At 43.3% G+C, this 26,215-nt stretch overlaps 4 protein-coding genes and 22 non-coding genes across 26 annotated transcripts; 10 read left to right on the forward strand and 16 right to left on the reverse strand.

The window, feature by feature from the left end:
* Positions 1 to 3,510: 3,510 nt before the first annotated feature.
* On the forward strand, positions 3,511 to 4,284 carry LOC149675806 (uncharacterized). Its single transcript, XM_089838662.1, has one exon. It carries the CDS (start codon positions 3,511 to 3,513, stop codon positions 4,282 to 4,284), a length of 774 nt encoding a protein of 257 aa, XP_089694788.1.
* LOC149675807 (uncharacterized) lies at positions 4,281 to 5,465 on the forward strand. The gene has a single exon (XM_089838664.1). The coding sequence runs from the start codon at positions 4,281 to 4,283 to the stop codon at positions 5,463 to 5,465; it is 1,185 nt and encodes a 394-aa protein (XP_089694790.1).
* An 817-nt stretch (positions 5,466 to 6,282) lies between these two features.
* LOC149675808 (uncharacterized) lies at positions 6,283 to 7,185 on the forward strand. The gene has a single exon (XM_089838666.1). It carries the CDS (start codon positions 6,283 to 6,285, stop codon positions 7,183 to 7,185), a length of 903 nt encoding a protein of 300 aa, XP_089694792.1.
* A 237-nt stretch (positions 7,186 to 7,422) lies between these two features.
* On the forward strand, positions 7,423 to 8,769 carry LOC149675809 (uncharacterized). Its single transcript, XM_089838667.1, has one exon. The coding sequence runs from the start codon at positions 7,423 to 7,425 to the stop codon at positions 8,767 to 8,769; it is 1,347 nt and encodes a 448-aa protein (XP_089694793.1).
* A 2,909-nt stretch (positions 8,770 to 11,678) lies between these two features.
* TRNAE-CUC (transfer RNA glutamic acid (anticodon CUC)) lies at positions 11,679 to 11,750 on the forward strand. The gene has a single exon. It is a non-coding gene; the product is annotated as a tRNA-Glu (tRNA).
* A 479-nt stretch (positions 11,751 to 12,229) lies between these two features.
* TRNAE-UUC (transfer RNA glutamic acid (anticodon UUC)) lies at positions 12,230 to 12,301 on the forward strand. The gene has a single exon. It is a non-coding gene; the product is annotated as a tRNA-Glu (tRNA).
* A 79-nt stretch (positions 12,302 to 12,380) lies between these two features.
* TRNAE-CUC (transfer RNA glutamic acid (anticodon CUC)) lies at positions 12,381 to 12,452 on the forward strand. The gene has a single exon. It is a non-coding gene; the product is annotated as a tRNA-Glu (tRNA).
* A 53-nt stretch (positions 12,453 to 12,505) lies between these two features.
* On the forward strand, positions 12,506 to 12,577 carry TRNAE-UUC (transfer RNA glutamic acid (anticodon UUC)). Its single transcript has one exon. It is a non-coding gene; the product is annotated as a tRNA-Glu (tRNA).
* Positions 12,578 to 13,057: 480 nt separating this feature from the next.
* On the forward strand, positions 13,058 to 13,129 carry TRNAE-CUC (transfer RNA glutamic acid (anticodon CUC)). Its single transcript has one exon. It is a non-coding gene; the product is annotated as a tRNA-Glu (tRNA).
* A 6,241-nt stretch (positions 13,130 to 19,370) lies between these two features.
* On the forward strand, positions 19,371 to 19,442 carry TRNAE-CUC (transfer RNA glutamic acid (anticodon CUC)). The gene has a single exon. It is a non-coding gene; the product is annotated as a tRNA-Glu (tRNA).
* A 658-nt stretch (positions 19,443 to 20,100) lies between these two features.
* TRNAE-UUC (transfer RNA glutamic acid (anticodon UUC)) lies at positions 20,101 to 20,172 on the reverse strand. Its single transcript has one exon. It is a non-coding gene; the product is annotated as a tRNA-Glu (tRNA).
* A 355-nt stretch (positions 20,173 to 20,527) lies between these two features.
* TRNAE-UUC (transfer RNA glutamic acid (anticodon UUC)) lies at positions 20,528 to 20,599 on the reverse strand. Its single transcript has one exon. It is a non-coding gene; the product is annotated as a tRNA-Glu (tRNA).
* Positions 20,600 to 20,776: 177 nt separating this feature from the next.
* Positions 20,777 to 20,848, reverse strand: TRNAE-CUC (transfer RNA glutamic acid (anticodon CUC)). Its single transcript has one exon. It is a non-coding gene; the product is annotated as a tRNA-Glu (tRNA).
* A 228-nt stretch (positions 20,849 to 21,076) lies between these two features.
* Positions 21,077 to 21,148, reverse strand: TRNAE-UUC (transfer RNA glutamic acid (anticodon UUC)). The gene has a single exon. It is a non-coding gene; the product is annotated as a tRNA-Glu (tRNA).
* A 355-nt stretch (positions 21,149 to 21,503) lies between these two features.
* TRNAE-UUC (transfer RNA glutamic acid (anticodon UUC)) lies at positions 21,504 to 21,575 on the reverse strand. Its single transcript has one exon. It is a non-coding gene; the product is annotated as a tRNA-Glu (tRNA).
* Positions 21,576 to 21,904: 329 nt separating this feature from the next.
* TRNAE-CUC (transfer RNA glutamic acid (anticodon CUC)) lies at positions 21,905 to 21,976 on the reverse strand. Its single transcript has one exon. It is a non-coding gene; the product is annotated as a tRNA-Glu (tRNA).
* Positions 21,977 to 22,279: 303 nt separating this feature from the next.
* Positions 22,280 to 22,351, reverse strand: TRNAE-CUC (transfer RNA glutamic acid (anticodon CUC)). Its single transcript has one exon. It is a non-coding gene; the product is annotated as a tRNA-Glu (tRNA).
* Positions 22,352 to 23,006: 655 nt separating this feature from the next.
* Positions 23,007 to 23,078, reverse strand: TRNAE-UUC (transfer RNA glutamic acid (anticodon UUC)). The gene has a single exon. It is a non-coding gene; the product is annotated as a tRNA-Glu (tRNA).
* Positions 23,079 to 23,433: 355 nt separating this feature from the next.
* TRNAE-UUC (transfer RNA glutamic acid (anticodon UUC)) lies at positions 23,434 to 23,505 on the reverse strand. The gene has a single exon. It is a non-coding gene; the product is annotated as a tRNA-Glu (tRNA).
* A 177-nt stretch (positions 23,506 to 23,682) lies between these two features.
* TRNAE-CUC (transfer RNA glutamic acid (anticodon CUC)) lies at positions 23,683 to 23,754 on the reverse strand. Its single transcript has one exon. It is a non-coding gene; the product is annotated as a tRNA-Glu (tRNA).
* Positions 23,755 to 23,982: 228 nt separating this feature from the next.
* Positions 23,983 to 24,054, reverse strand: TRNAE-UUC (transfer RNA glutamic acid (anticodon UUC)). Its single transcript has one exon. It is a non-coding gene; the product is annotated as a tRNA-Glu (tRNA).
* Positions 24,055 to 24,810: 756 nt separating this feature from the next.
* On the reverse strand, positions 24,811 to 24,882 carry TRNAE-CUC (transfer RNA glutamic acid (anticodon CUC)). The gene has a single exon. It is a non-coding gene; the product is annotated as a tRNA-Glu (tRNA).
* A 178-nt stretch (positions 24,883 to 25,060) lies between these two features.
* On the reverse strand, positions 25,061 to 25,132 carry TRNAE-CUC (transfer RNA glutamic acid (anticodon CUC)). Its single transcript has one exon. It is a non-coding gene; the product is annotated as a tRNA-Glu (tRNA).
* Positions 25,133 to 25,210: 78 nt separating this feature from the next.
* On the reverse strand, positions 25,211 to 25,282 carry TRNAE-CUC (transfer RNA glutamic acid (anticodon CUC)). Its single transcript has one exon. It is a non-coding gene; the product is annotated as a tRNA-Glu (tRNA).
* A 204-nt stretch (positions 25,283 to 25,486) lies between these two features.
* Positions 25,487 to 25,558, reverse strand: TRNAE-CUC (transfer RNA glutamic acid (anticodon CUC)). The gene has a single exon. It is a non-coding gene; the product is annotated as a tRNA-Glu (tRNA).
* Positions 25,559 to 25,761: 203 nt separating this feature from the next.
* TRNAE-CUC (transfer RNA glutamic acid (anticodon CUC)) lies at positions 25,762 to 25,833 on the reverse strand. Its single transcript has one exon. It is a non-coding gene; the product is annotated as a tRNA-Glu (tRNA).
* Positions 25,834 to 26,215: the final 382 nt, after the last annotated feature.

Here is a 26,215-nt window from a genome sequence, read left to right on the forward strand (position 1 = left end):
AGTTTTCTTGCTTTATGCATGCGATTTCCATCTTCAAGATGTTTCTTCGCTTTATGGTTTGTGAAATAATTAACAACATCTGCTATGTTAAATTGTAAAGGCAAGCATTTCAACTGCTTGGTCCATGGTCCCTTGGGGAAATCCTTTATTGGAACTCCTGTTGATACTCTCTTTTTTAACGTTTTCTGAGGATTCTCATCACAATCTTCATAAACCTTGTCCCTGTTTATTTTTTATTCACTTTAAACACAACATAATTTGATAAAAATAATAATAACCCAAGTATTAATTACCTTTTTGGTGGAGTATTTTCAGTGGATTTTAAAATATCCATGACGTGGCATATCAACAACTTACAACAGTTAAAAAACCCAGGCCTAACTTTTAGGGCGTCTGCTAGACCTATAAGGTACAATTCGTTCAGTAATATAAATCGGTTACATAGACAGGACGCACTGTCCGCGTTCAATGTCTGGCAGACCTGCTATAGGAATAGTACAAGTTTCCAATTTTTGGCGAAAAACATGGGCGATGGAAATATGGCGGATAGATGGAAAGGCCTATTAGATTAATCCGTCCCAATTATAGTTGTATTAATTTATTTATGATATTCTTAGCCATTAATAAAGATTTGTTATGTTTGTTCAACAACATGTATAATTCACTACATAATAGACCACAAATTCAATTCCTATTTTTCACAAATTCACAAGCCAACTAAACTTTGCGGTAAGATGCCTCTACATTTTGAGAGGTTTTTGTGCACCCCTTAATCAATACGGCTCGTCGCGCGTTGCTATAGTTTAAACTTGTTAATTTCCCGGCTGTTGCATATTTCATTTGGCTGAATAGAGTTTCTACCCCAGAGCCGTTTAACCGAAGAGGATAAATGTATTTTGAAGGATGGCGCGTCGCGAAATCTTCCAAGTAGTCAATGAAACCACAAATAGATATTTGAAGAAGCTCAAATGTTTCTCATGCAAGAAACTTGGGGTTATCTGTCATTTTCTTACTATGAGTCATTCGTTCAATCGCCCAATTTTCATAATACTTTAGTCCATTTAACATGGATCTTATGGGTGGCGACTCTAGGCTATAAACTCGTTCCTTAGAGAGCAAGCCTTCTTCAAATATGTCATGATACGCTTTTAAAAAGTCAAAGCAAGCCATCACATTTTCCCTGTCATTTGGGACGTTTTTGCCTTTTTTGACAGGATTATAATATTCAGGGTGATCTCCAACGAACTCATCAAACCTTTTGGATTCCTTCTTGAGGTAAACAAGATCGATTCCTGGCTTACTTCCAATCTGTTTCACTTTGGCCTTTAAGGTGTGAGTACTTGGTAATTGCAAAACGTCAAATGATGCAAGAGCCTCGTACGCTGCAGGTGAACGAGAATAGACACTGAGCGCAATTCTATAAGTAAGTGGACTCCATCTGTTCCCTTGCGATCCTTTTCTACATTTTTCCTGATCATTCAAAAAGTAATTTTTTGTTGAGGCTTGACTGTTTAGCTCTCATTCTTTTCTTAATGCCAATTCAATAGTCTTGTTTCTTTTTCATGGCTGCACTAAATATTTGATCCAAGTCGTTACGTCCTTTCATGTTAATTTCAGCAACGATTTATTTCATTTCCCCATCGTGTTCTTGGTTTAGTTCCAAGGAGGTCGCTATAAGTTTGCTTTCTAGATCCTTTACTTTTCGAACTAGTGATGATCGTTTGCGTTTGCGTTGCAACAACCTTTTTCGCTTGGACTTAGGAGTCAAAATGGTAATCCTGCATCGTGAATCAACAGACTGCCTCTTTAGTTTGGATCTCGGGGTGACTTGTTCTTTTTTTTTGCAATCCGTCATGTACCTGAAAGTAATGTGTTATGTTATTCCCAAGTCAAATTAAAGCTCCACAGCTTTGTGGATTGTAAGCTTTTACCAGTTAAGGCTACGACAATTTGTACATTGGTACAGCCTTTCCCGAATTTTTTCTTTAGCAGCTTTGGGTGGAGGTACAAACCACACAAAACAATCAGTAGCTTGATAACGCTCAAATGGATAAACATGTTTTTGAAGCTTTTCGGTACATTCCATCCCCATTGATTCATCCTATTGTAGAGATCCATTGGTTTTTCAGTATTAAGTCACATTTAACAATGACAACATTAGAGTTCATCATACCTTCCTAATTCCAGTACAAAAAACGTATTTTTTATCCAGTGACACCAGCGCATTGGTGACTATTTCCACATTTAGGGTTTGAGTTTCAAAATTGTAGTACTTAATTTGTTCTACATCTTTGAAAAGTGTTAATATTGACAAGGTTCCATCACAAGAAAACAACAAGCGTCGCGGAGCATCATAATAATTTGCTACTGCCAGTAACCCATTCTCCTGGTAAATCTCAAGGTATTCCACAAGTCCATTATGGTCTTTTAACATTCTAATAGAAGCTCCTGCTAAGCATATAATATGTCAAATTATTCATCAATTATTATTATTATTGTGAGTTAACAAAAGGATTTACATACCTTGACTTAAACTCTCTGTAAATGTTTTTAAAGCTAGTATGGCTGGAGAAATAAGTTCTAATTCATTGAACGTCGTATCAAATGCAAAGCTTCTGTTGAAATTGATAGAGCTTGTCTTCGTTTGGGTCCAAAACTGTCATCGGTTGTGCAAGTCTCTTTATCCAAATATAACTTTCGCTTACGACTATTTTCAACTAGGTTTAAACTATAAAAGCAATTTATTTCTTCCCATTTCTGAGATGGTACGTCAAAAATCTCCGTTTGAGTTTCAACATTTCTTATGTTTAAAGCAAAGTCTGTCTGGATTTCAGCGCTAATGTTCACTAAGCCTTTGCTCTTTAATTCACTGGCGCTGGTTTCATACGTTTGTACACCAACATCTTCTTTAAATACTACATAAAAATTACACTGAGTTTGCTGGTTTTTGGAAGTTATTGCATCCAACTGCGCTTGGCTTTTCTTCCGTGGCATTATTTGCTTTATTAATTAGCTTATTATGTCAAAAGATTGCAGAAACCGTTACCGGAGTCGGCGGTTACCGGACTGTAAAAATTCAACTTATGCAAGAAGCAAGAACCCTGTATTATGACCCATAGCCCACTCGATCCGCGCGAGCAGCTTGCGTCGTGATGTTACAGACCGCTAAAAAATACCAAAAAAACCTTAACCTCTTATCTAATGATAGAATTTCTCTAACTAAAAAATAAGTTAATTTGTATAAAAGCATTATGAATCTGATGTAAAGCAGTTCTTTTATCTTCTAGTTTTTAACTAATAAGTCAGTGCCTGGTTGTAACTTGTTCAAACTTCGAATGCAAATAAAAACTGTGATTTAAGTTAAGTTCGAGTCAAGTAAATTTTAGACATAGTACGATAGATAAGTACGCGCAACATATTTTTTTTTTGGTTTGAGAAAACCCGGGAATAACCGGGCAGTCGCGTATAAGAAGTTAGAAGAGTCAAGCCTGGCAAGTATCTGTGTTAATTATGGAAAAGTTGAAGAAGAATAGAGGGACTCTGCGTGCTAGAACCACCATTATAATGGACAAGTTGTATACGAGTATATCCGAGGACGAGATCGATGTTGAAGAAATAGAACAACTTATGGATCAACTAGAAGCCAAGAAAATCAAGTTGGATCAACTCAATGAGCAAATAATGGCGCTAATCCTAGACGAAGAAGAGGTAGGGGCTGAGATCAACAAGACTGAATATTACACCGAGAACATAATAGAGATCAAGAGACGAGCGTTGAGAAGAATCAAAACCAGAGATGGCGCAAGATCAGTGAGGTTCGACGGAGGCATGGCTCAGCAAGAGGGAACGAGAGAGACAAGAGCTCAGGTCAAGCTGCCAAGATTAACCATTGAGAAGTTTACTGGTGATGTCACGCAATGGCGAAGTTTCTGGAGTCAATTTGAGAGTGCCATACATAGTAAAGAGAGCCTAGCAGATGTCGACAAGTTTAACTACTTGCGTTCGTACATGGAAGGGGTCGCTGCAAGCGCTATTGGAGGTTTAACGTTGACTGAGCAAAACTACGCCAAGGCCATCGAAACCCTAAAAACCCGTTTCGGGAAGAAAACCATTGCAATGAGAAGTCACATGCACAAGCTAACTAGCCTCGTTCCAGTGAAGAGATCCTCAGACGTTCATGGTCTTCGCAAGTTATATGACAGTTGCGATACGCAAGTAAAAAGTCTGGATTCGTTGGGAGTAACGTTGGAACATACAGCAGTATGTTTTACTCAATACTTATGAATCTGGTGCCATCCGATATCTATCTGGAATACAGTAAACAACTGGAGAACGAGGACAACTGGGACGTGATGAGTTTTCTGGAACACATAAGGAAAGAAGTCGAGAGCCGAGAGACGGCCACTGTATACCAATCAGACGAAAGCATTAGCGATCGGCGACAAGAAACTCATACTAGCAAGAGCACGATAAGTATAAATAACAAGTTTGAGCCCAGATACCCCAGAAGAACGCCAACAGCAGCAGCTTTAAGCACAGCGGTTACAAGTATATGCCTGTACTATCAAGAAGCGGGACACCAACCAGAAGCATGTCAAAACAAGACACTAGAGGCAAAGATTCAAGCCATTACGAACGAGCGAAGACGTTTCAATTGTCTTCGGACTGGTCACAACGCCCGGCATTGTCGATCCCACGTCAGATGTAAAACCTGCCAGAGAAGACATCATACATCTATATGCAAAGAAGGTCATAGTGAAGAAAAACTAACAGCGGAGAAAAACGTAAAGTCGTCTACGTCCAGTAAAAGTCTTGCAAATTTGAAGAAAATCTTACCTCCTGTGTCGCAAGTCAGAGAACAAGTATTACTACAGACTGTTGTTTTGAATGCTGAGGGACAATCTAACCAAGTACTAGCAAGATGTCTCTTCGATAATGGAGCGCAACAATCATTCGTCCGAGAAGACATATCACGAGCATTAAAGTTACCCATTGTCACCGAAGAGACTGTGGTAGTTAATCCATTCGGAACCAAGGAAGGAATTCTGCGTCACCAGAGACGAGTTGTAATAACTCTACGTATTATCCTGAATGAAAGCATCAGCGTGCAACTGGAAGTTCTAGAAGTTCCATCTATATGCGGAGCGTTGGTCAGCGTGCCTGGAGAACATATAAGAGTTACCATGACGGAAAAGGGAATTACGCTAACCGACTGTTCAGTGGTACGAGGCATCAAAGCACCAACTGAACTTGGAATCCTCATCGGAGCTGATCATTATTGGGCAGTAGTTCCGGGTAACACTGTTCGACTTGGCGATTCATTAGTAGCCGTGGAAAGTCTCTTCGGTTGGTCCGTACAAGGTCCCGTTCCAGTATCCGTCAATCTGGCAATACGCTCAGCTGCTATTATGATGTCCATCAAGGAAGATCAAGTTTTATCCACGAGCCTCCGTAAATTCTGGTAATTGGATGCTTTGGGAATCGAAGAAGAAAAGTCACTGTCAACGATGGAGCAAGAAATTATCGACAGGCACAAGTTAACAACTACAATGAAAAATGGTCGTTACATAGTACATCTACCATGGAAAGCCAACCATCCTCGCCTGAAAGATAATTTACCGGTTGCAAGACGACGCATGAAGACCCTAATCACTCGATTTTAACAGGACGCCTTGTTGTACCAGAAGTATCAAGACAGTATTACCGAATATATTCAACTCGGAATAGTAGAGAATATCCCAGAATCCGAAATAGTGAGCAAGAAGGTGAAGCCCACTATTTACCGCATTTTGCTGTAGTACGAGACGATAAAGAGACCACCAAATGCCGTATGGTCCACGATGCTTCAGCCCATGAACCTGGAGCTCCATCTCTCAATTTCTGCCTTGAATCCGGACCTAACCTCAATCCAGATCCATTAAACGTATTACTTAACTTTCGACGACCCCGAATAGCTCTGGTTGGGGATGTCGAAAAGGCTTTCCTGCAGATTGGTATGGCATCTGAAGACAAAGACTTCGTCCGTTACCTCTAAATTGACAGCTTGCCATCTCGCAACGAGGAACCAAATTTCGTCCATCTCCGAATGACTCGAGTGGTGTTTGGAGTCACTGCTAGTCCTTTCTTGCTCGCGGCGACATTGCGACTCCATTTTGAAAAGCAGAAAAACGAGTATCCTGAGATATGCAATATTATGAACAAGCTAATCTACGTTGATAATTTTCCAACTGGAGCAGAAACCATGGAGGCCGCTTACAGATATATAAGGAATCTACCGAGGTTATGAAGTCAGCCAGCATGAATTTGCGCAAATGGGTCACGAATTCAAAGGAGTTAGCAAAACGATGGACAGATGAAGCTCAGACACGAGGCGAAACACGAATTCAACAAGATCAATTCACCAAACCCATCAAAGTACTTGGAATATCGTGGGATCCCTCAAGCGACGCACTCACTTTCAATATCTCGGACATATTAGAGTTCCTGTTAGTCAAGGACACAAAGAGAGGAGTACTTCAAGTTATCTCCAGAGTCTTTGACCCAATTGGACTTCTTTCACCCTTTCTCGTCCGCGCAAGATGCCTGTTCCAGACACTATGGTCGCTGGGAATTGACTGGGACGCAAAGTTACCAACAGAAGTTCAAGAGCAATGGGACCAGTGGTGTCAAGACCTAATTATGGTTCAGAAGATCGCCATTCCTAGATACTACCTTGCGCAAAGCGAAGATCCGAAAGCGACCGAGTACGAGATTCACATGTTCTGCGACGCTAGTCAAAAGGCGTATGGATCGGTGATATACCTACGCTATAAGACGATCACTGGGACTATCGGTGTATCACTGATAACTTCAAAGACAAGAATCGCACCACTCAAGCAGCTAACCATTGCAAGGCTCGAACTAATGGCTGCTCTAATCGACAGAAAGATAACAAAATATCACTGCTGGTCCGATTCGGAAATTGTCCTTCATTGGATTCAGAGTTCGTCGAAAGAATGGAAGCCGTTTGTAAGCAACCAATTATCGGAAATACATAAATTAACCAATCCAGCTAGATGGGGCCACTGCACCGGCTATGACAATCCAGCTGATTTACCATCTCGAGGTTGCCGAATTCAAGAACTTATCGAAAACGAGACTTGGTGGCAGGGTCCAACGAGATTATCTTTACATAAAGATTTATGACCGAAGAACAAATTTCATGAATCCATCCAGCACCCCGATGATCTTCTAAAAGAAGAACGCCGAAGAGTACAGCTTGCCTGTGCCGTAGAGATCAAAGAACCACTATTAAATCTGGGACTTTTCCAATTTGCCAGACAAGTCTTTCGAGTTAGCGCCTGGGTATTCCGATTCATCAACAATTCACGATGTACCATTCAAGACAGAGTTAAAGGTCCGTTACAAGCTGATGAGATCCAGATGGCGAAACTTTATTGGATTAAACAAGTTCAAGGAGAATTCTTTTCTGAAGAGCTGAAGTTCTTGCATGAAAAGGCACCGATACAAGCGTCACCACCAATAGCACAATACAGCCCGTTTTTGGACAACGAAGTAGAAAGATTGGGCCGTCGTCCACAGTTCTCTTCATTAGAACGCCAAAGTAAACATCCAAATATCTTACCTGGAGGTCATAGACTATCAGAAATGTTGGTCGTTGACGCTCACTGGAGAACCATGCACGGGGGATTAAATAGCACCATGACAGAGATACGAGACGAATTATGGATATTGCAAGGACGGCGTCTGGTGAAAAGGGTCGTAGAGCGATGCTGTGTCTGCCGACGTTTCAAGGCCAGGCCTGGGACCCAAGTCATTGCACCATTGCCAGCCGACCGAGTCATTGAATCTCCACCATTCCAAGTTACAGGTATAGATTTCGCCGGGCCACTCTACGTTCGAGACCTCAAAAATCCAAAAGTCTATATTGTACTTTTCACCTGTGGAGTCACACGTGCGATCCATCTGGAGATTGTCTCCGATCTTAGTGCCGACAAGTTCATGTTAGCCTTGCGTCGTTTCATATCAAGAAGAGGTGTTTGCGGAACAATATATTCAGATAACGCCAAAGCCTTCAAACGAGCCGAAAAGGACATCAGACAACTATACAGAAACATCCGAGATGAGAAAGTTCAGAAGTACAGTAGTAACCACAACATCAAATGGATCTATATCATCGAACGTGCCGCCTGGTGGGGAGGTTTTTGGGAGCGGTTAATAGGCTCTGTCAAAATCTGTCTAAAACGCACTCTCGGAAAAGCAGCTCTTACTTACGAAGAACGCCATACCACGTTAACCGAAGTTGAATCTGTCCTTAACTCGAGACCTCTGACGCACACATTTACGGAAGCCAGCGAACCTGAAGCCTTGACACCGGGCCATTTCCTAGTAGGACAACGACTTACGTCTTTGCCAGACCGGAATTTCAAGAACGACCCAATTGCCACCAGTCGAGAATCGTTGACCAAACGAGTCAAATACCGACAGAGGATCCTGAACCAATTTTGGAACCGATGGCTTTCGAATTACCTAATGGAGCTTCGCTCAGCACATAGCAGTCCACAAGTCAAGAATTCAGTGGAATTCAAAGTAGATGACATAGTCCTTGTGGAAGAACAACATGTCTTCAGACAATCTTGGAAACTGGGCCGCATTATACACGTTTACCCAGGACGTGACGGAAAAATCAGAAGTTGCTCCTTGAAATTGCCATGTGGGACCATCCTTAGAAGAGCCATTCAAATGCTGTACCACTTGGAAATCAATTAAATGACTGCGTCACTGGCGGGGAGGATGTTACAGACCGCTAAAAAATATCTAATAAAAAACTTAACCTCTTATCTAATGATAGAATTTCTCTAACTAAAAAATAAGTTAATTTGTATAAAAGCATTATGAATCTGATGTAAAGCAGTTCTTTTATCTTCTAGTTTTTAACTAATAAGTCAGTGCCTGGTTGTAACTTGTTCAAACTTCGAATGCAAATAAAATCTGTGATTTAAGTTAAGTTAAGTTCGAGTCAAGTAAATTTTAGACATAGTACGATAGATAAGTACGCGCAACACGTGATGCGCGTGATCGAGTGGGCTATGTTACATAGTTAGTAGGTACTCTCGGCGGGCTGGGGTGTTATCTACTGTCTTTAACAGCTATAGGCGCAAAGAAATCAGGTTATTCAATGTTAAATTTTTAGCAGTCACGACAGTGAAGACCTTGTGCTTATCTATGGTAAAATTGCTTTAAGGTCAATCAAAAGCCAACCTGGGAAGAGGGAGGGTGGGGGTATTTTCATATGACTTAAGTTTTTACTAATTTTGAGCGCTTGTGTTTGAAACTGAAAATTATAAATTCGGTTGACAATATAAACCGAAAGATAACATTTCAAACCCTACCAAAATAGACCAATTTGGAAATTCCATAGGATAAGCCAGCACTAGAGATGTGAAATTATCGTAATTTTTAAAAATGGTAATTTACCGTTTGAAAATTTCGGGGAATCAAAAATAACCATTGAGATGGTAATTTGTGGTAATTAAAGCAGCAAAATTTTAAATATTGTTGGTAATTTACCAGGGTAATTAATTATCGCAGTAAATTACCATTGTAAAATTAATTCATGGACGGTAAATTACCTACTAACATCTCTAGCCAGCACTCAAGGGGTGAGGCCGCCATCGAGGTAAACTCGTCATGCCAAGAAGTACTGCTAAAAGCAGTGTGAGCTGGCTATAGCCTCCCCCGTGGTGTGAGCTCGTAAACCCATCTGGCCGTGCTTCTTGGCGTGAGGCTACTGATGCAGTTAACCCCGATGGCGGCCTCGCCGCTGTGTGCTGGTTTCTCTGTATGTAATTTCCGAATTGGTCTATTGCTGAAAGAAAACTTATTTTTAAACTATGAAGTACAAATGACATAAATACATTATTAATTATTATTAACTTTAACCAAAATCACCCGGCGTTGCCCGTCAGCCGGTCGGGACCTTTTCTGTTATTTTTTCGCCGCCATTTTAAAACGTGTTGGCAACTTTCACCCTTCGCAGGAGTATAGAACATTGAGAACCCGAAAACTAAATTTAAGTGAAATCAGTCGAAGCCCGTGGGAGTTATTCTATAAAGAAGATTTTTCACATTTTTGTCCGCCATTTTTCAAGATGGCTGCAGATTGTAAAATCCTTTCCTAATGAACTGGGCTGTACCTCATGATTATCTGTCAGTCAGGACGCTTACTTGTACATGTATAGATAAAGAAGAGTGTAAAAACTTATGTTAAGAATGTTATAGCAGATGATACATTTCCACACTACGTTAAATCTCGTAGGAACAGCCGTAGATCCTATATAGTTCCACACTACGTTAAATCTCTTAGGATTAGCCGTACATCCTATAGTTTCACACTACTTTAAATTTCATAGGATTAACCGTAGATCCTACATTCGATTAACCGTAGATCCTACATTCGATTAACCGTAGATCCTACATTCGATTAACCGTAGATCCTACATTCGATTACCCGTGGATCCTACATTCGATTAACCGTAGATCCTACATAAGATTAACCGTAGATCCTACATACGATTAACCGTAGATCCTACATACGATTAACCGTAGATCATACATACGATTAACCGTAGATCATACATACGATTAACCGTAGATCATACATACGATTAACCGTGGATCCTACATACGATTAACCGTAGATCCTACTTAAGATTAACCGTAGATCATACTTAAGATTAACCGTAGATCCTACATACGATTAACCGTAGATCCTACATACGATTAACCGTAGATCCTACATACGATTAACCGTAGATCCTACACACGATTAACCGTAGATCCTACATACGATTAACAGTAGATCCTTCAGTTTCGTAACACGTTAAATCTGGTAGTATGTTATTGCATTTGACATGAAATCCTGTAAAATCTACAAATATGAGAGCAACGAAAGCTGCCTGTAATTTTGCTTTGTAACTCATAAAATGCACAGATAAACACAATGTAGAAATTACTAGTATTAAATGAAACTTTAACATGCATTCTCCGTTGTAACTTGTAAACGGGATGTCATGTAAATATCTCAAGAATACCATCTGTTAGAATTACGGATGGTTATATTGTATATACAGATTTTTGTTGTAGAATATATCCTACCATTAGTCTTGTTACAATTACAGAATGTTGGTTCGTGGAATATACCGAATTCCTACTGTGAATTGGAACTACAGTAGTCACCGTAAAATGAACACTACATGATCATGTTAAAACTATGGTTTTTTCTCTCAGTGTAGTGGCTAGGATACCTGGCTTTCACTCAGAAGGCCCGGGTTCGATTCCCGGTATCGGAGCGAGTGCTTTGTACCGCTTTTAAAGACTAAATTTAAAGACACATTTATATGACTAATATCTAGGGTTGCACAAACCAGTCCGATATGGTATAGTGGCTAGGACATCCAGCTCTCACCGAGAAGGCCCGGGTTCGATTCCCGGTATCGGAGCGAGTGCTTTTGTACCGCTTTTCAAGAATAGAATTGAGACTTGGTTGAGCTAGTCCAATATGGTCTAGTGGCAAGGATACCTGGCTTTCACCCAGAAAGCCCGGGTTCGATTCCCGGTATCGGAGCGAGTGCTTTAGTACCGCATTTTAAGAATAGATTTAAGACTTGGTTGAGCTAGTCCGATATGGTCTAGTGGCTAGGATATCTGGCTCTCACCCAGAAGGCACGGGTTCGATTCCCGGTATCGGAGCGAGTGCTTTTGTACCGTTTTTGAAGAATAAAATTAAGGATATAAGTTTATGAATAGAATTAAGACTTGGTTAAGCAAGTCCGATATGGTCTAGTGGCTAGGATATCTGGTTTTCACCCAGAAGATCCGGGTTCGATTCCCGGTATGGGAGCGAGTGCTTTTGTACCGCTTTTCAAGAATAGATTTAAGACTTGGTTGCGCTAGTCTGATATTGTCTAGTGGCTAAGATACCTGACTTTCACCACAAGGCCCGGGTTCGATTCCCGGTATCGGAGCGAGTGGTTTTGTACCGCATTTCAAGAATAGATTTAAGACTTGGTTGAGCTAGTCCGATATGGTCTAGTGGCTAGGATACCTGGCTTTCACTCAGAAGGCCCGGGTTCGATTCCCGGTCTCGGAGCGAGTGCTTTTGAACCGTTTTTGAAGAATAAACTTAAGGTTATAGGTTTACGATTAGAACTAAGAATTGGTTATGCAAGTCCGATATGGTCTAGTGGCTAGGATATCTGGCTTTCACCCAGAAGGCCCGGGTTCGATTCCCGGTATCAGAGACAGTGCTTTTGTACCGCTTTTAAAGAATAAATTTAAAGACACATTTATAGGACTGATATCTAGGGTTGCACAAACCAGTCCGATATGGTCTAGTGGCTAGGATATCTGGCTCTCAACCAGAAGGCCCGGGTTCGATTCCCGGTTTCGGAGCGAGTGCTTTTGTACCGCTTTTCAGCAATAGATTTAAGACTTGGTTGAGCTAGTCCGATATGGTCTAGTGGCTAGGATACCTGGCTTTCAATCAGAAGGCCCGGGTTCGATTCCCGGTATCGGAGCGAGTGCTTTTTGAACCGTTTTTGAAGAATAAACTTAAGGTTATAGGTTTATGATTAGAATTAAGACTTGGTTAAGCAAGTTCGATATGGTCTAGTGACTAGGATATCCGGCTCTCACCGAGAAGGCCCGGGTTCGACTCCCGGTATCGGAGCGAGTGCTTTTGTACCGCTTTTCAAGAATAGAATTAAGACTTGGTTGAGCTAGTCCAATATGGTCTAGTGGCAAGGATACCTGGCTTTCACCCAGAAAGCCCGGGTTCGATTCCCGGTATCGGGGCGAGTGCTTTTGTACCGTACTTCAAGAATAGATTTAAGACTTGGTTGAGCTAGTCCGATATGGTCTAGTGGCTAGGATTTTGGCTTTCACCCAGAAGGCCCGGGTTCGATTCCCGGTATCAGAGACAGTGCTTTTGTACCGCTTTTAAAGAATAAATTTAAAGACACATTTATAGGACAAATATCTAGCGTTGCACAAACCAGTCCGATATGGTCTAGTGGCTAGGATATCTGGCTCTCACCCAGAAGGCACGGGTTCGATTCCCGGTATCGGAGCGAGTGCTTTTGTACCGCTTTTCAAGAATAGATTTAAGACTTGGTTGAGCTAGTCCGATATGGTCTAGTGGCTAGGATACCTGGCTTTCACTCAGAAGGCCCGGGTTCGATTCCCGGTATCGGAGCGAGTGCTTTTTGAACCGTTTTTGAAGAATAAACTTAAGGTTATAGGTTTATGATTAGAATTAAGACTTGGTTAAGCAAGTCCGATATGGTCTAGTGGCTAGGATATCCGGCTCTCACCGAGAAGGCCCGGGTTCGATTCCCGGTATCGGAGCGAGTGCTTTTGTACCGCTTTTCAAGAATAGAATTAAGACTTGGTTGAGCTAGTCCAATATGGTCTAGTGGCAAGGATACCTGGCTTTCACCCAGAAAGCCCGGGTTCGATTCCCGGTATCGGGGCGAGTGCTTTTGTACCGTATTTCAAGAATAGATTTAAGACTTGGTTGAGCTAGTCCGATATGGTCTAGTGGCTAGGATTTTGGCTTTCACCCAGAAGGCCCGGGTTCGATTCCCGGTATCAGAGACAGCGCTTTTGTACCGCTTTTAAAGAATAAATTTAAAGACACATTTATAGGACAAATATCTAGCGTTGCACAAACCAGTCCATATGGTCTAGTGGCTAGGATATCTGGCTCTCACCCAGAAGGCACGGGTTCGATTCCCGGTATCGGAGCGAGTGCTTTTGTACCGCTTTTCAAGAATAGATTTAAGACTTGGTTGAGCTAGTCCGATATGGTCTAGTGGCTAGTGTTGTAAATTAGAGATAATACCGGTTGTTTTTTATCTATATCCAGATTATATTTTCTACACTTGTGTTTTTTATGCATCGCGGTCATTCTTGTAATCTTTATTTTTTATCGCGATGCCTTAACTATATAACCGGATAACATTCCGATAACGTTTTCAGTTCTCAGTCGTCAGTTCTCAGTTCACAGTTGATCAGTTCCCAGTTATCTGTTCTCAGATATCAGTTGTCAGTAGCGTTCCCGGAAATTAACTTAAATGTTTTAATTAACTTAATAAAGAGTTTATAACCAGTTAAACCCAGAGTCGTTCTTGCGTCAAACAACAACAGGTTATGAACCCAGCACGCTTCCACTGCGCAGAGGTTTAGAAGTCATAAGAAGTTCAACGCCGGGAAGATTATCCTTTAAGGTGCGGAGTCAGACATAGAATGGCCGGAAATCACCTGGGACGAATCGAGACGTTAACTAAGGATAATTATGATACCTGGAAAATGCAAGTGGAAGCCCTGCTTCAAAAGAACGACCTCTGGGAGTACGTAGATGGAACTTCAACGAGGCCAACTCCGGTACGGGGAACGGAAGGCAACGCCCAGGCGGTCGCTACCTGGGACAGTAATGATCGGAAGGCAAGAGCGGACCTAATCTTGTCGATCAGTCCGTCGGAGTTGAAGCAAGTAAAGAATTGCACCACCTCACGGGAACTGTGGCAGAAGCTCGAATCCATCTACCAGTCCAGTGGACCTGCCCGGAAAGCCACGCTGCTGAAGAAACTGACCCTCAAGAAAATGAAGGAGGGAGAAGATGTCCGGGATCACGTCCGAGAATTCTTCGACGCAGTAGACAAGTTGGCTGACATGGGAGTAGCTGTAAACGACGACCTACTGGCCATTATGTTGTTATACAGTCTACCAGAATCATACGAGAACTTCCGGTGCGCAATAGAGTCCAGGGATACGTTACCTGATCCAGAAGGCTTAAAAATAAAGATCCTGGAGGAATCGGACGCCAAGCAATCTAGGGAAGACGAACCCGTGCAGAATGCGATGATGGGCAGTAACCACTTTTCCCGGAAAACTGCAGAAAGGGGTAAAGGAAGAGGCTTACGTGGACGAGGAAGCACGACCTTTAAGTACAAGTGTCATGGATGCAGGAAACCCGGCCACAAGGTAGCCGATTGCCCCGACAGAAACCATGGTTCAGGCATAAGAACCAGAAAGAAAGAAAACGCCCATCATGTACTGGCAGAAAATTTGGCCGAGGAAGAATTCGCATTGCACCTGAAGGCTGATCAAGATTCCTGGTGCCTGGACAGCGGAGCCACCTCACATATGACTTCCAGCAGAGACTGCTTCAACGTTTACGAAGAGACCACGAAATCTTTAAACCTGGCCACTGCAGAGTCAACGAAGATACGAGGTGTTGGCGAAGCAAAAGTACCCGCAACGAATGGCAGCGACAATCGAATTCTTCGCCTGGAACGAGCCCTTCATGTCCCGGATTTAAGAACAAATCTCCTATCCATTGCCAAGATGACAGACAAAGGACATGAGGTCACATTCAAGAAGTCGCAGGCCTGGATTAAGACGGCAACCGGGGAAGTGATTGCAGTTGCTGACAGAGTTGGAGACCTTTATTTCCTGAGAAAGGCTGAAGAAACGGTCCATGCAGTGCAATCGGAAATAAAGCCTAGAAGCAACCTGAAAAATTGGCATTTCCTACTCGGTCACTTGAACGAGAGAAGTTTAAAGGAAATGGCCCGGAAGAATTTGGCTACGGGACTCAACATTGAAAAAGATGGGAGTCTGGGAATCTGCAAAATCTGTATCAAAGGAAAGCAATCGAAGGAGTCGTTCCCGAAACCTGAAGATAGCCGCACCTCGCATGTCCTGGAAATAGTACACTCTGACGTATGCGGCCCGATGAGAGTAACGTCGATGAGTGGAGCCAAGTACATCGTCGTTTTCACTGATGATTATTCCCGGTGGAGTGAAGTCAGCTTTGTAAAACACAAGAGCGAAGTGTTGAAAGCCTTTAAAGAATTCAAGAAACGAGCTGAAGTGGAAACCGGGAGAAAAATCAAGACCTTGCAGTCCGACAACGGAACCGAATACTGCAACAATGGATTCGACAGATTCCTGAAAGACTCTGGGATAAAAAGAAGGCTCACCGTACCATACACCCCGGAACAGAATGGCATTGCCGAAAGAAAGAACAGAACACTCCTAGATATGGCCCGATGTATGATGATACAAGCGCAACTTCCACCATCATTCTGGGCAGAAGCGATGGCCACGGCTAACTACATTCGAAACCGTTGTCCTTCCCGGAGCATAAATGGAGAATTACCATTTACCAGATGGACCGGAAAGAAGCCATCCCTGCAACATTTGAAGATTTTCGGCGACAAAGCTTTGCTGTTGGACGAAAATAAAAGGAAGGGGAAGTTAGCAGCCAGGAGCAAAGAATGTGTTTTCATCGGCTATTCTGAAGTCTCGAAGGCCTATCGACTATGGGTTCCGTCCGAGAAGCAAATTTACCGAAGTCGAAATGTCAAGTTCCTGGGAGAATTTAATAAACAAGGCGGATATGATGATTTCGTCACTCCAGAAGTCAACCTGAAATACGGAAGCAAAGCTAAAGGCGAAATCGAAGTCCCGGCCACTACACACGCTGCAAAACCGCCAGGCGGAGAAGAACTCAAAGAAGTCAAAAAGGAGTTCAAAGATGAAATCCCGGAAGAATCTAATTCCCAGGAAAACGACGACGTCTTTGAAGAACCGTCAGAAACCCTCGTTCTGAAGAAAGGTCCTGGAAGACCGAAGAAAATAAGAACTGGAGTACCCGGACGACCGAAGAAAAAGTTCAACATGATTCCGAGCGTCTCAGAAGAGTCCACTGAAGAGGCTACTGACGAGCAAGAAACCCTGTCTGATGAGTCAGCAAACCTAGCCATCTTGTCAGAACCTTTGTCCATGAAGCAAGCCCTGGCTTCTCCGTACGCAAACGATTGGAAGAAAGCAGTAACGGAAGAGTTCGTTTCGCTTATCAAGTGCGAAACCTGGGACATCGTTGTTTGTCCGGAAAACCAGAAGGTCCTTGGAAATCGTTTAGTCTTCCGAACGAAGTACTTACCCAGCGGAGAAGTAGATAAAAGGAAAGCCAGGCTCGTAGCGAAAGGTTTTGCCCAGAGACCAGGGATCGACTACCAAGAGACGTTCGCACCCGTCATTAGATCCAGCTCGATAAGACTGCTTATGGCCCTTGCTGTGGAAATCGGTTTGGAAGTCCACCAAATGGATGTCGTCACGGCCTATCTTAATGGCGAACTCGAGGAAGAAATATATATGGTCGTCCCGGAAGGATTAACAGAATCCCTCGAAGAAATCGTCAAGTCAACCCGGTTCGACAAGTCGATCATTGCCAGAGCAAAGAAATGGACCAGCGACCTGGAAGAAGAGGGACATAAAGTGTGTCGTATCAAGAAATCCCTCTACGGCTTAAAACAATCGGGCCGCCAATGGTACAAGAAGTTACATCAAAGACTTTCGGAAATTGGAATGACACCATTGAAGAGCGACCCCTGCTTATACGTTTTACGAGTCGCGGAAGATGTTATGATCATTGGAGTCTACGTAGACGATCTGATCCTTGCAAGCAACAACCCGGATTGGATGACTGATGTAAAGCATGAACTTGGGAGAAAATTCGATATGAAGGACCTGGGGCCAATCCATCACTGTCTCGGAATGGAATTTCACCAAGATCTAAAACAAAATACCATCCGGATTTCCCAAGCGAAATATGCAGAAACGGTCCTGGAACGTTTCAACATGCAAGATTCCAAAACAATAGCGACTCCAATGGATGCCAACAACAAGTTGCAAAGTCCAGAACACCCAGTAGCAGAAGAGATCAGTCGTATTCCGTATCAATCTCTGGTCGGCTCTCTCATGTACCTGGTAGTGTCATCACGACCGGATATGGCGTATTCAGTCAGCGCATTGAGCCAGTTCAACACAAGTTATGACGAAACTCATTGGATAGCCGGGAAAAGAGTTCTGAGATACCTGAAGGGAACTCTTCATCATGGGTTGCTTTATCGGAAGGCCGGATTGCCAATCCAGGGTTTCGTTGATGCAGACTATGGAGGCTGTCTGAAAGATAGGAAGTCATATACTGGATATGTCTTCAAACTAGCCGGCGCTGCAGTATCCTGGGAAGCCCGGAAACAGCGAACTGTTGCCTTGTCCAGTACAGAAGCAGAATATATGGCAATGTCCGACGCAACCAAAGAAGCCATATATCTCAAGGGACTTCTCAACGAACTTAGAGTATCAGTTCAGGCGATCGAGCTGTACAACGGCAACCAGGGTACCCAGAAACTCGTTCAGAATCCTGTTTTCCATGCCAGAACGAAGCACATTGACATCCGGCACCACTTCATTCGAGACACCTACGACCAGGGACATATAGCCTTGCGGTATCTACCAACAGAGGAAATGCCAGCTGACATCTGTACGAAGAGCCTGTTCCGTCCGAAGCATCTCCTCTGCGTCAAAGCCCTTGGACTGGAAATAATTAAATGACCACCCCCTGGATAGAAGATTGAAACCACCGATATTAAGAGGGACTGTTGTAAATTAGAGATAATACCGGTTGTTTTTTATCTATATCCAGATTATATTTTCTACACTTGTGTTTTTTATGCATCGCGGTCATTCTTGTAATCTTTATTTTTTATCGCGATGCCTTAACTATATAACCGGATAACATTCCGATAACGTTTTCAGTTCTCAGTCGTCAGTTCTCAGTTCACAGTTGATCAGTTCCCAGTTATCTGTTCTCAGATATCAGTTGTCAGTAGCGTTCCCGGAAATTAACTTAAATGTTTTAATTAACTTAATAAAGAGTTTATAACCAGTTAAACCCAGAGTCGTTCTTGCGTCAAACAACAACAGCTAGGATACCTGGCTTTCACTCAGAAGGCCCGGGTTCGATTCCCGGTATCGGAGCGCGTGCTTTTTGAACCGTTTTTGAAGAATAAACTTAAGGTTATAGGTTTATGATTAGAATTAAGACTTGGTTAGGCAAGTCCGATATGGTCTAGTGGCTAGGATATCCGGCTCTCACCGAGAAGGCCCGGGTTCGATTCCCGGTATCGGAGCGAGTGCTTTTGTACCGCTTTTCAAGAATAGAATTAAGACTTGGTTGAGCTAGTCCAATATGGTCTAGTGGCAAGGATACCTGGCTTTCACCCAGAAAGCCCGGGTTCGATTCCCGGTATCGGGGCGAGTGCTTTTGTACCGTATTTCAAGAATAGATTTAAGACTTGGTTGAGCTAGTCCGATATGGTCTAGTGGCTAGGATTTTGGCTTTCACTCAGAAGGCCCGGGTTCGATTCCCGGTATCAGAGACAGTGCTTTTGTACCGCTTTTAAAGAATAAATTTAAAGACACATTTATAGGACAAATATCTAGCGTTGCACAAACCAGTCCGATATGGTCTAGTGGCTAGGATATCTGGCTCTCACCCAGAAGGCACGGGTTCGATTCCCGGTATCGGAGCGAGTGCTTTTGTACCGCTTTTCAAGAATAGAATTAAGACTTGGTTGAGCTAGTCCGATATGGTCTAGTACATAGCACTCGCTCCGATACCGGGAATCGATCCCGGGCCTTCTGGTGAAAGCCAGGTATCCTAGCCACTTGACCATACCGGACATGCTTAAGCAAGTCTTAATTCTAATCATAAACCTATAACCTTAAGTTTATTCTTCAAAAACGGTTCAAAAGCACTCGCTCCGATACCGGGAAACGAACCCGGGCCTTCTGAGTGAAAGCCAGTTATCCTAGCCACTAGACCGTATCGGACTACATCAACCAAGTCTTAAATCTTTTCTTGAAAAGCGGTACAAAAGCACTCGCTTCGATACCGAGAATCGAACCCGTGCCTTCTGAGTGAGAGCCAGATATCCTAGCCACTAGACCATATCGGACTGGTTTGTGCAACCCTAGATATTAGTCCTATAAATGTTTCTTTTAATTTATTCTTTAAAAGCGGTACAAAAGCACTGTCTCCAATACCGGGAATCGAACCCGGGCCTTCTCGGTGAGAGCCGGATATCCTAGCCACTAGACCATATCGGACTGGTTTGAGCAACCCTAGATATTAGTCCTATAAATGTGTCTTTTAATTTATTCTTTAAAAGCGGTACAAAAGCACTGTCTCCGATACCGGGAATCGAACCCGGGCCTTCTGGATGAAAGCCAGATATCCTAGCCACTAGACCATACCGGACATGCTTAAGCAAGTCTTAATTCTAATCATAAACCTATAACCTTAAGTTTATTCTTTAAAAACGGTTCAAAAGCACTCGCTCCGATACCGGGAAACGAACCCGGGCCTTCTGAGTGAAAGCTAGTTATCCTAGCCACTAGACCGTATCGGACTACATCAACCAAGTCTTAAATCTTTTCTTGAAAAGCGGTACAAAAGCACTCGCTTCGATACCGAGAATCGAACCCGTGCCTTCTGAGTGAGAGCCAGATATCCTAACCACTAGACCATATCGGACTGGTTTGTGCAACCTTAGATATTAGTCCTATAAATGTGTCTTTTAATTTATTCTTTAAAAGCGGTACAAAAGCACTGTCTCCGATACCGGGAATCGAACCCGGGCCTTCTGAGTGAAAGCCAGGTATCCTAGCCACTAGACCATATCGGACTTGCTCAACCTAGTCCTAAATCTCTTCTTGAAAAGCGGTTCAAAAGCACTCGCTCCGATACCGGGAATCGAACCCGGGCCTTCTGGTGAAAGCCTGGTATCCTAGCCACTAGACCATATCGGACTAGCTCAACCAAGTCGTAATTCTATTCTTGAAAAGCGGTACAAAAGCACTCGCTCCGATACCGGGAATCGAACCCGGGCCTTCTCGGTGAGAGCCGGATATCCTAGCCACTAGACCATATCGGACTGGTTTGAGCAACCCTAGATATTAGTCCTATAAAAGTGTCTTTAAATTTAGTCTTTAAAAGCGGTACATAGCACTCGCTCCGATACCGGGAATCGATCCCGGGCCTTCTGGTGAAAGCCAGGTATCCTAGCCACTAGACCATATCGGACTTGCTTAACCAAGTCTTAATTCTAATCATAAACCTATAACCTTAAGTTTATTCTTCAAAAACGGTTCAAAAGCACTCGCTCCGATACCGGGAATCGAACCCGGGCCTTCTGAGTGAAAGCCAGGTATCCTAGCCACTAGACCATATCGGACTAGATCAACCAAGTCTTAAATCTATTCTTGAAAAGCGGTACAAAAGCACTCGCTCCGATACCGGTAATCAAACCCGTGCCTTCTAGGTGAGAGCCAGATATCCTAGCCACTAGACCATATCGGACTGGTTTGTGCAACCTTAGATATTAGTCCTATAAATGTGTCTTTAAATTTATTCTTTAAAAGCGGTACAAAAGCACTGTCTCCGATACCGGGATTCGAACCCGGGCCTTCTGGGTGAAAAACAGATATCCTAGCCACTAAACCATACCGGACATGCTTAAGCAAGTCTTAATTCTAATCATAAACCTATAACCTTAAGTTTATTCTTTAAAAACGGTTCAAAAACACTCGCTCCGATACCGGGAATCGAACCCGGGCCTTCTGAGTGAAAGCCAGGTATCCTAGCCACTAGACCATATCGGACTACATCAACCAAGTCTTAAATCTTTTCTTGAAAAGCGGTACAAAAGCACTCGCTTCGATACCGGGAATCGAACCCGTGCCTTCTGAGTGAGAGCCAGATATCCTAGCCACTAGACCATATCGGACTGGTTTGTGCAACCCTAGATATTAGTCCTATAAATGTGTCTTTTAATTTATTCTTTAAAAGCGGTACAAAAGCACTGTCTCCTATACCGCGAATCGAACCCGGGCTTTCTGGGTGAAAGCCAGGTATCGTTGCCACTAGACCATATTGGACTAGCTCAACCAAGTCTTAAATCTATTCTTGAAAAGCGGTACAAAAGCACTCGCTCCGATACCGGGAATCGAACCCGGGCCTTCTGGGTGAGAGCCAGATATCTTAGCCACTAGACCATATCGGACTAGCTCAACCAACTCTTAGTTCTATTCTTGAAAAGCGGTACAAAAGCACTCGCTCCGATACCGAAAATCGAACCCGGGCTTTCTGGGTTAAAGCCAGGTATCCTTGCCACTAGACCATATTGGACTAGCTCAACCAAGTCTTAATTCTATTCTTTAAAAGCGGTACAAAAGCACTCGCTCCGATACCGAAAATCGAACCCGGGCTTTCTGGGTTAAAGCCAGGTATCCTTGCCACTAGACCATATTGGACTAGCTCAACCAAGTCTTAATTCTATTCTTTAAAAGCGGTACAAAAGCACTCGCTCCGATACCGGGAATCGAACCCGGGCCTTCTCGGTGAGAGCCGGATATCCTCGCCACTAGACCATATCGGACTGGCTTGAACAACCCTAGATATTAGTCCTATAAATGTGTGTTTAAATTTAGTCTTTAAAAGCGGTACAAAGCACTCGCTCCGATGCCGGTAATCGATCCCGGGCCTTCTGGTGAAAGCCAGGTATCCTAGCCACTTGACCATACCGGACATGCTTAAGCAAGTCTTAATTCTAATCATAAACCTATAACCTTAAGTTTATTCTTCAAAAACGGTTCAAAAGCACTCGCTCCGATACCGGGAAACGAACCCGGGCCTTCTGAGTGAAAGCCAGTTATCCTAGCCACTAGACCGTATCGGACTACATCAACCAAGTCTTAAATCTTTTCTTGAAAAGCGGTACAAAAGCACTCGCTTCGATACCGAGAATCGAACCCGTGCCTTCTGAGTGAGAGCCAGATATCCTAGCCACTAGACCATATCGGACTGGTTTGTGCAACCCTAGATATTAGTCCTATAAATGTTTCTTTTAATTTATTCTTTAAAAGCGGTACAAAAGCACTGTCTCCAATACCGGGAATCGAACCCGGGCCTTCTCGGTGAGAGCCGGATATCCTAGCCACTAGACCATATCGGACTGGTTTGAGCAACCCTAGATATTAGTCCTATAAATGTGTCTTTTAATTTATTCTTTAAAAGCGGTACAAAAGCACTGTCTCCGATACCGGGAATCGAACCCGGGCCTTCTGGATGAAAGCCAGATATCCTAGCCACTAGACCATACCGGACATGCTTAAGCAAGTCTTAATTCTAATCATAAACCTATAACCTTAAGTTTATTCTTTAAAAACGGTTCAAAAGCACTCGCTCCGATACCGGGAAACGAACCCGGGCCTTCTGAGTGAAAGCTAGTTATCCTAGCCACTAGACCGTATCGGACTACATCAACCAAGTCTTAAATCTTTTCTTGAAAAGCGGTACAAAAGCACTCGCTTCGATACCGAGAATCGAACCCGTGCCTTCTGAGTGAGAGCCAGATATCCTAGCCACTAGACCATATCGGACTGGTTTGTGCAACCTTAGATATTAGTCCTATAAATGTGTCTTTTAATTTATTCTTTAAAAGCGGTACAAAAGCACTGTCTCCGATACCGGGAATCGAACCCGGGCCTTCTGAGTGAAAGCCAGGTATCCTAGCCACTAGACCATATCGGACTTGCTCAACCTAGTCCTAAATCTCTTCTTGAAAAGCGGTTCAAAAGCACTCGCTCCGATACCGGGAATCGAACCCGGGCCTTCTGGTGAAAGCCTGGTATCCTAGCCACTAGACCATATCGGACTAGCTCAACCAAGTCGTAATTCTATTCTTGAAAAGCGGTACAAAAGCACTCGCTCCGATACCGGGAATCGAACCCGGGCCTTCTCGGTGAGAGCCGGATATCCTAGCCACTAGACCATATCGGACTGGTTTGAGCAACCCTAGATATTAGTCCTATAAAAGTGTCTTTAAATTTAGTCTTTAAAAGCGGTACATAGCACTCGCTCCGATACCGGGAATCGATCCCGGGCCTTCTGGTGAAAGCCAGGTATCCTAGCCACTAGACCATATCGGACTTGCTTAACCAAGTCTTAATTCTAATCATAAACCTATAACCTTAAGTTTATTCTTCAAAAACGGTTCAAAAGCACTCGCTCCGATACCGGGAATCGAACCCGGGCCTTCTGAGTGAAAGCCAGGTATCCTAGCCACTAGACCATATCGGACTAGATCAACCAAGTCTTAAATCTATTCTTGAAAAGCGGTACAAAAGCACTCGCTCCGATACCGGTAATCAAACCCGTGCCTTCTAGGTGAGAGCCAGATATCCTAGCCACTAGACCATATCGGACTGGTTTGTGCAACCTTAGATATTAGTCCTATAAATGTGTCTTTAAATTTATTCTTTAAAAGCGGTACAAAAGCACTGTCTCCGATACCGGGATTCGAACCCGGGCCTTCTGGGTGAAAAACAGATATCCTAGCCACTAAACCATACCGGACATGCTTAAGCAAGTCTTAATTCTAATCATAAACCTATAACCTTAAGTTTATTCTTTAAAAACGGTTCAAAAACACTCGCTCCGATACCGGGAATCGAACCCGGGCCTTCTGAGTGAAAGCCAGGTATCCTAGCCACTAGACCATATCGGACTACATCAACCAAGTCTTAAATCTTTTCTTGAAAAGCGGTACAAAAGCACTCGCTTCGATACCGGGAATCGAACCCGTGCCTTCTGAGTGAGAGCCAGATATCCTAGCCACTAGACCATATCGGACTGGTTTGTGCAACCCTAGATATTAGTCCTATAAATGTGTCTTTTAATTTATTCTTTAAAAGCGGTACAAAAGCACTGTCTCCTATACCGCGAATCGAACCCGGGCTTTCTGGGTGAAAGCCAGGTATCCTTGCCACTAGACCATATTGGACTAGCTCAACCAAGTCTTAAATCTATTCTTGAAAAGCGGTACAAAAGCACTCGCTCCGATACCGGGAATCGAACCCGGGCCTTCTGGGTGAGAGCCAGATATCTTAGCCACTAGACCATATCGGACTAGCTCAACCAACTCTTAGTTCTATTCTTGAAAAGCGGTACAAAAGCACTCGCTCCGATACCGAAAATCGAACCCGGGCTTTCTGGGTTAAAGCCAGGTATCCTTGCCACTAGACCATATTGGACTAGCTCAACCAAGTCTTAATTCTATTCTTTAAAAGCGGTACAAAAGCACTCGCTCCGATACCGGGAATCGAACCCGGGCCTTCTCGGTGAGAGCCGGATATCCTCGCCACTAGACCATATCGGACTGGCTTGAACAACCCTAGATATTAGTCCTATAAATGTGTGTTTAAATTTAGTCTTTAAAAGCGGTACAAAGCACTCGCTCCGATGCCGGTAATCGAACCCGGGCCTTCTGGGTGAGAGCCAGATATCCTAGCCACTAGACCATATCGGACTTGCTTAACCAAGTCTTAATTCTAATCATAAACCTATAACCTTAAGTCTATTCTTCAAAAACGATTCAAAAGCACTCGCTCCGGTACCGGGAATCGAACCCGGGCCTTCTGAGTGAAAGCCAGGTATCCTAGCCACTAGACCATATCGGACTAGATCAACCAAGTCTTAAATCTATTCTTGAAAAGCGGTACAAAAGCACTCGCTCCGATACCGGGAATCGAACCCGTGCCTTCTGGTTGAGAGCCAGATATCCTAGCCACTAGACCATATCGGACTGGTTTGTGCAACCCTAGATATTAGTCCTATAAATGTGTCTTTTAATTTATTCTTTAAAAGCAGTAAAAAGCACTGTCTCCGATACCGGGAATCGAACCCGGGCCTTCTGACTGAAAGCCAGTTATCCTAGCCACTAGACCATATCGGACTTGCTCAACCAAGTCTTAAATCTATTCTTTAAAAGCGGTACAAAAGCACTCGCTCCGATACCGGGAATCGAACCCGGGCCTTCTCGGTGAGAGCCGGATATCCTAGCCACTAGACCATATCGGACTGGCTTGAACAACCCTAGATATTAGTCCTATAAATGTGTGTTTAAATTTAGTCTTTAAAAGCGGTACAAAGCACTCGCTCCGATACCGTTAATCGAACCCGGGCCTTCTGGGTGAGAGCCAGATATCCTAGCCACTAGACCATATCGGACTTGCTTAATCAAGTCTTAATTCTAATCATAAACCTATAACCTTAAGTCTATTCTTCAAAAACGGTTCAAAAGCACTCGCTCCGGTACCGGGAATCGAACTCGGGCCTTCTGAGTGAAAGCCAGGTATCCTAGCCACTTGCCCATATCGGACTAGATCAACCAAGTCTTAAATCTATTCTTGAAAAGCGGTACAAAAGCACTGTCTCCTATACCGGAAATCGAACCCGGGCC

Source organism: Phalangium opilio, unplaced genomic scaffold (genome assembly GCF_054372755.1).
Source record: "Phalangium opilio isolate 3A_F unplaced genomic scaffold, DU_Popi_V2 ptg000046l_1, whole genome shotgun sequence".
Taxonomy (NCBI): Eukaryota; Metazoa; Arthropoda; class Arachnida; order Opiliones; family Phalangiidae; genus Phalangium; species Phalangium opilio.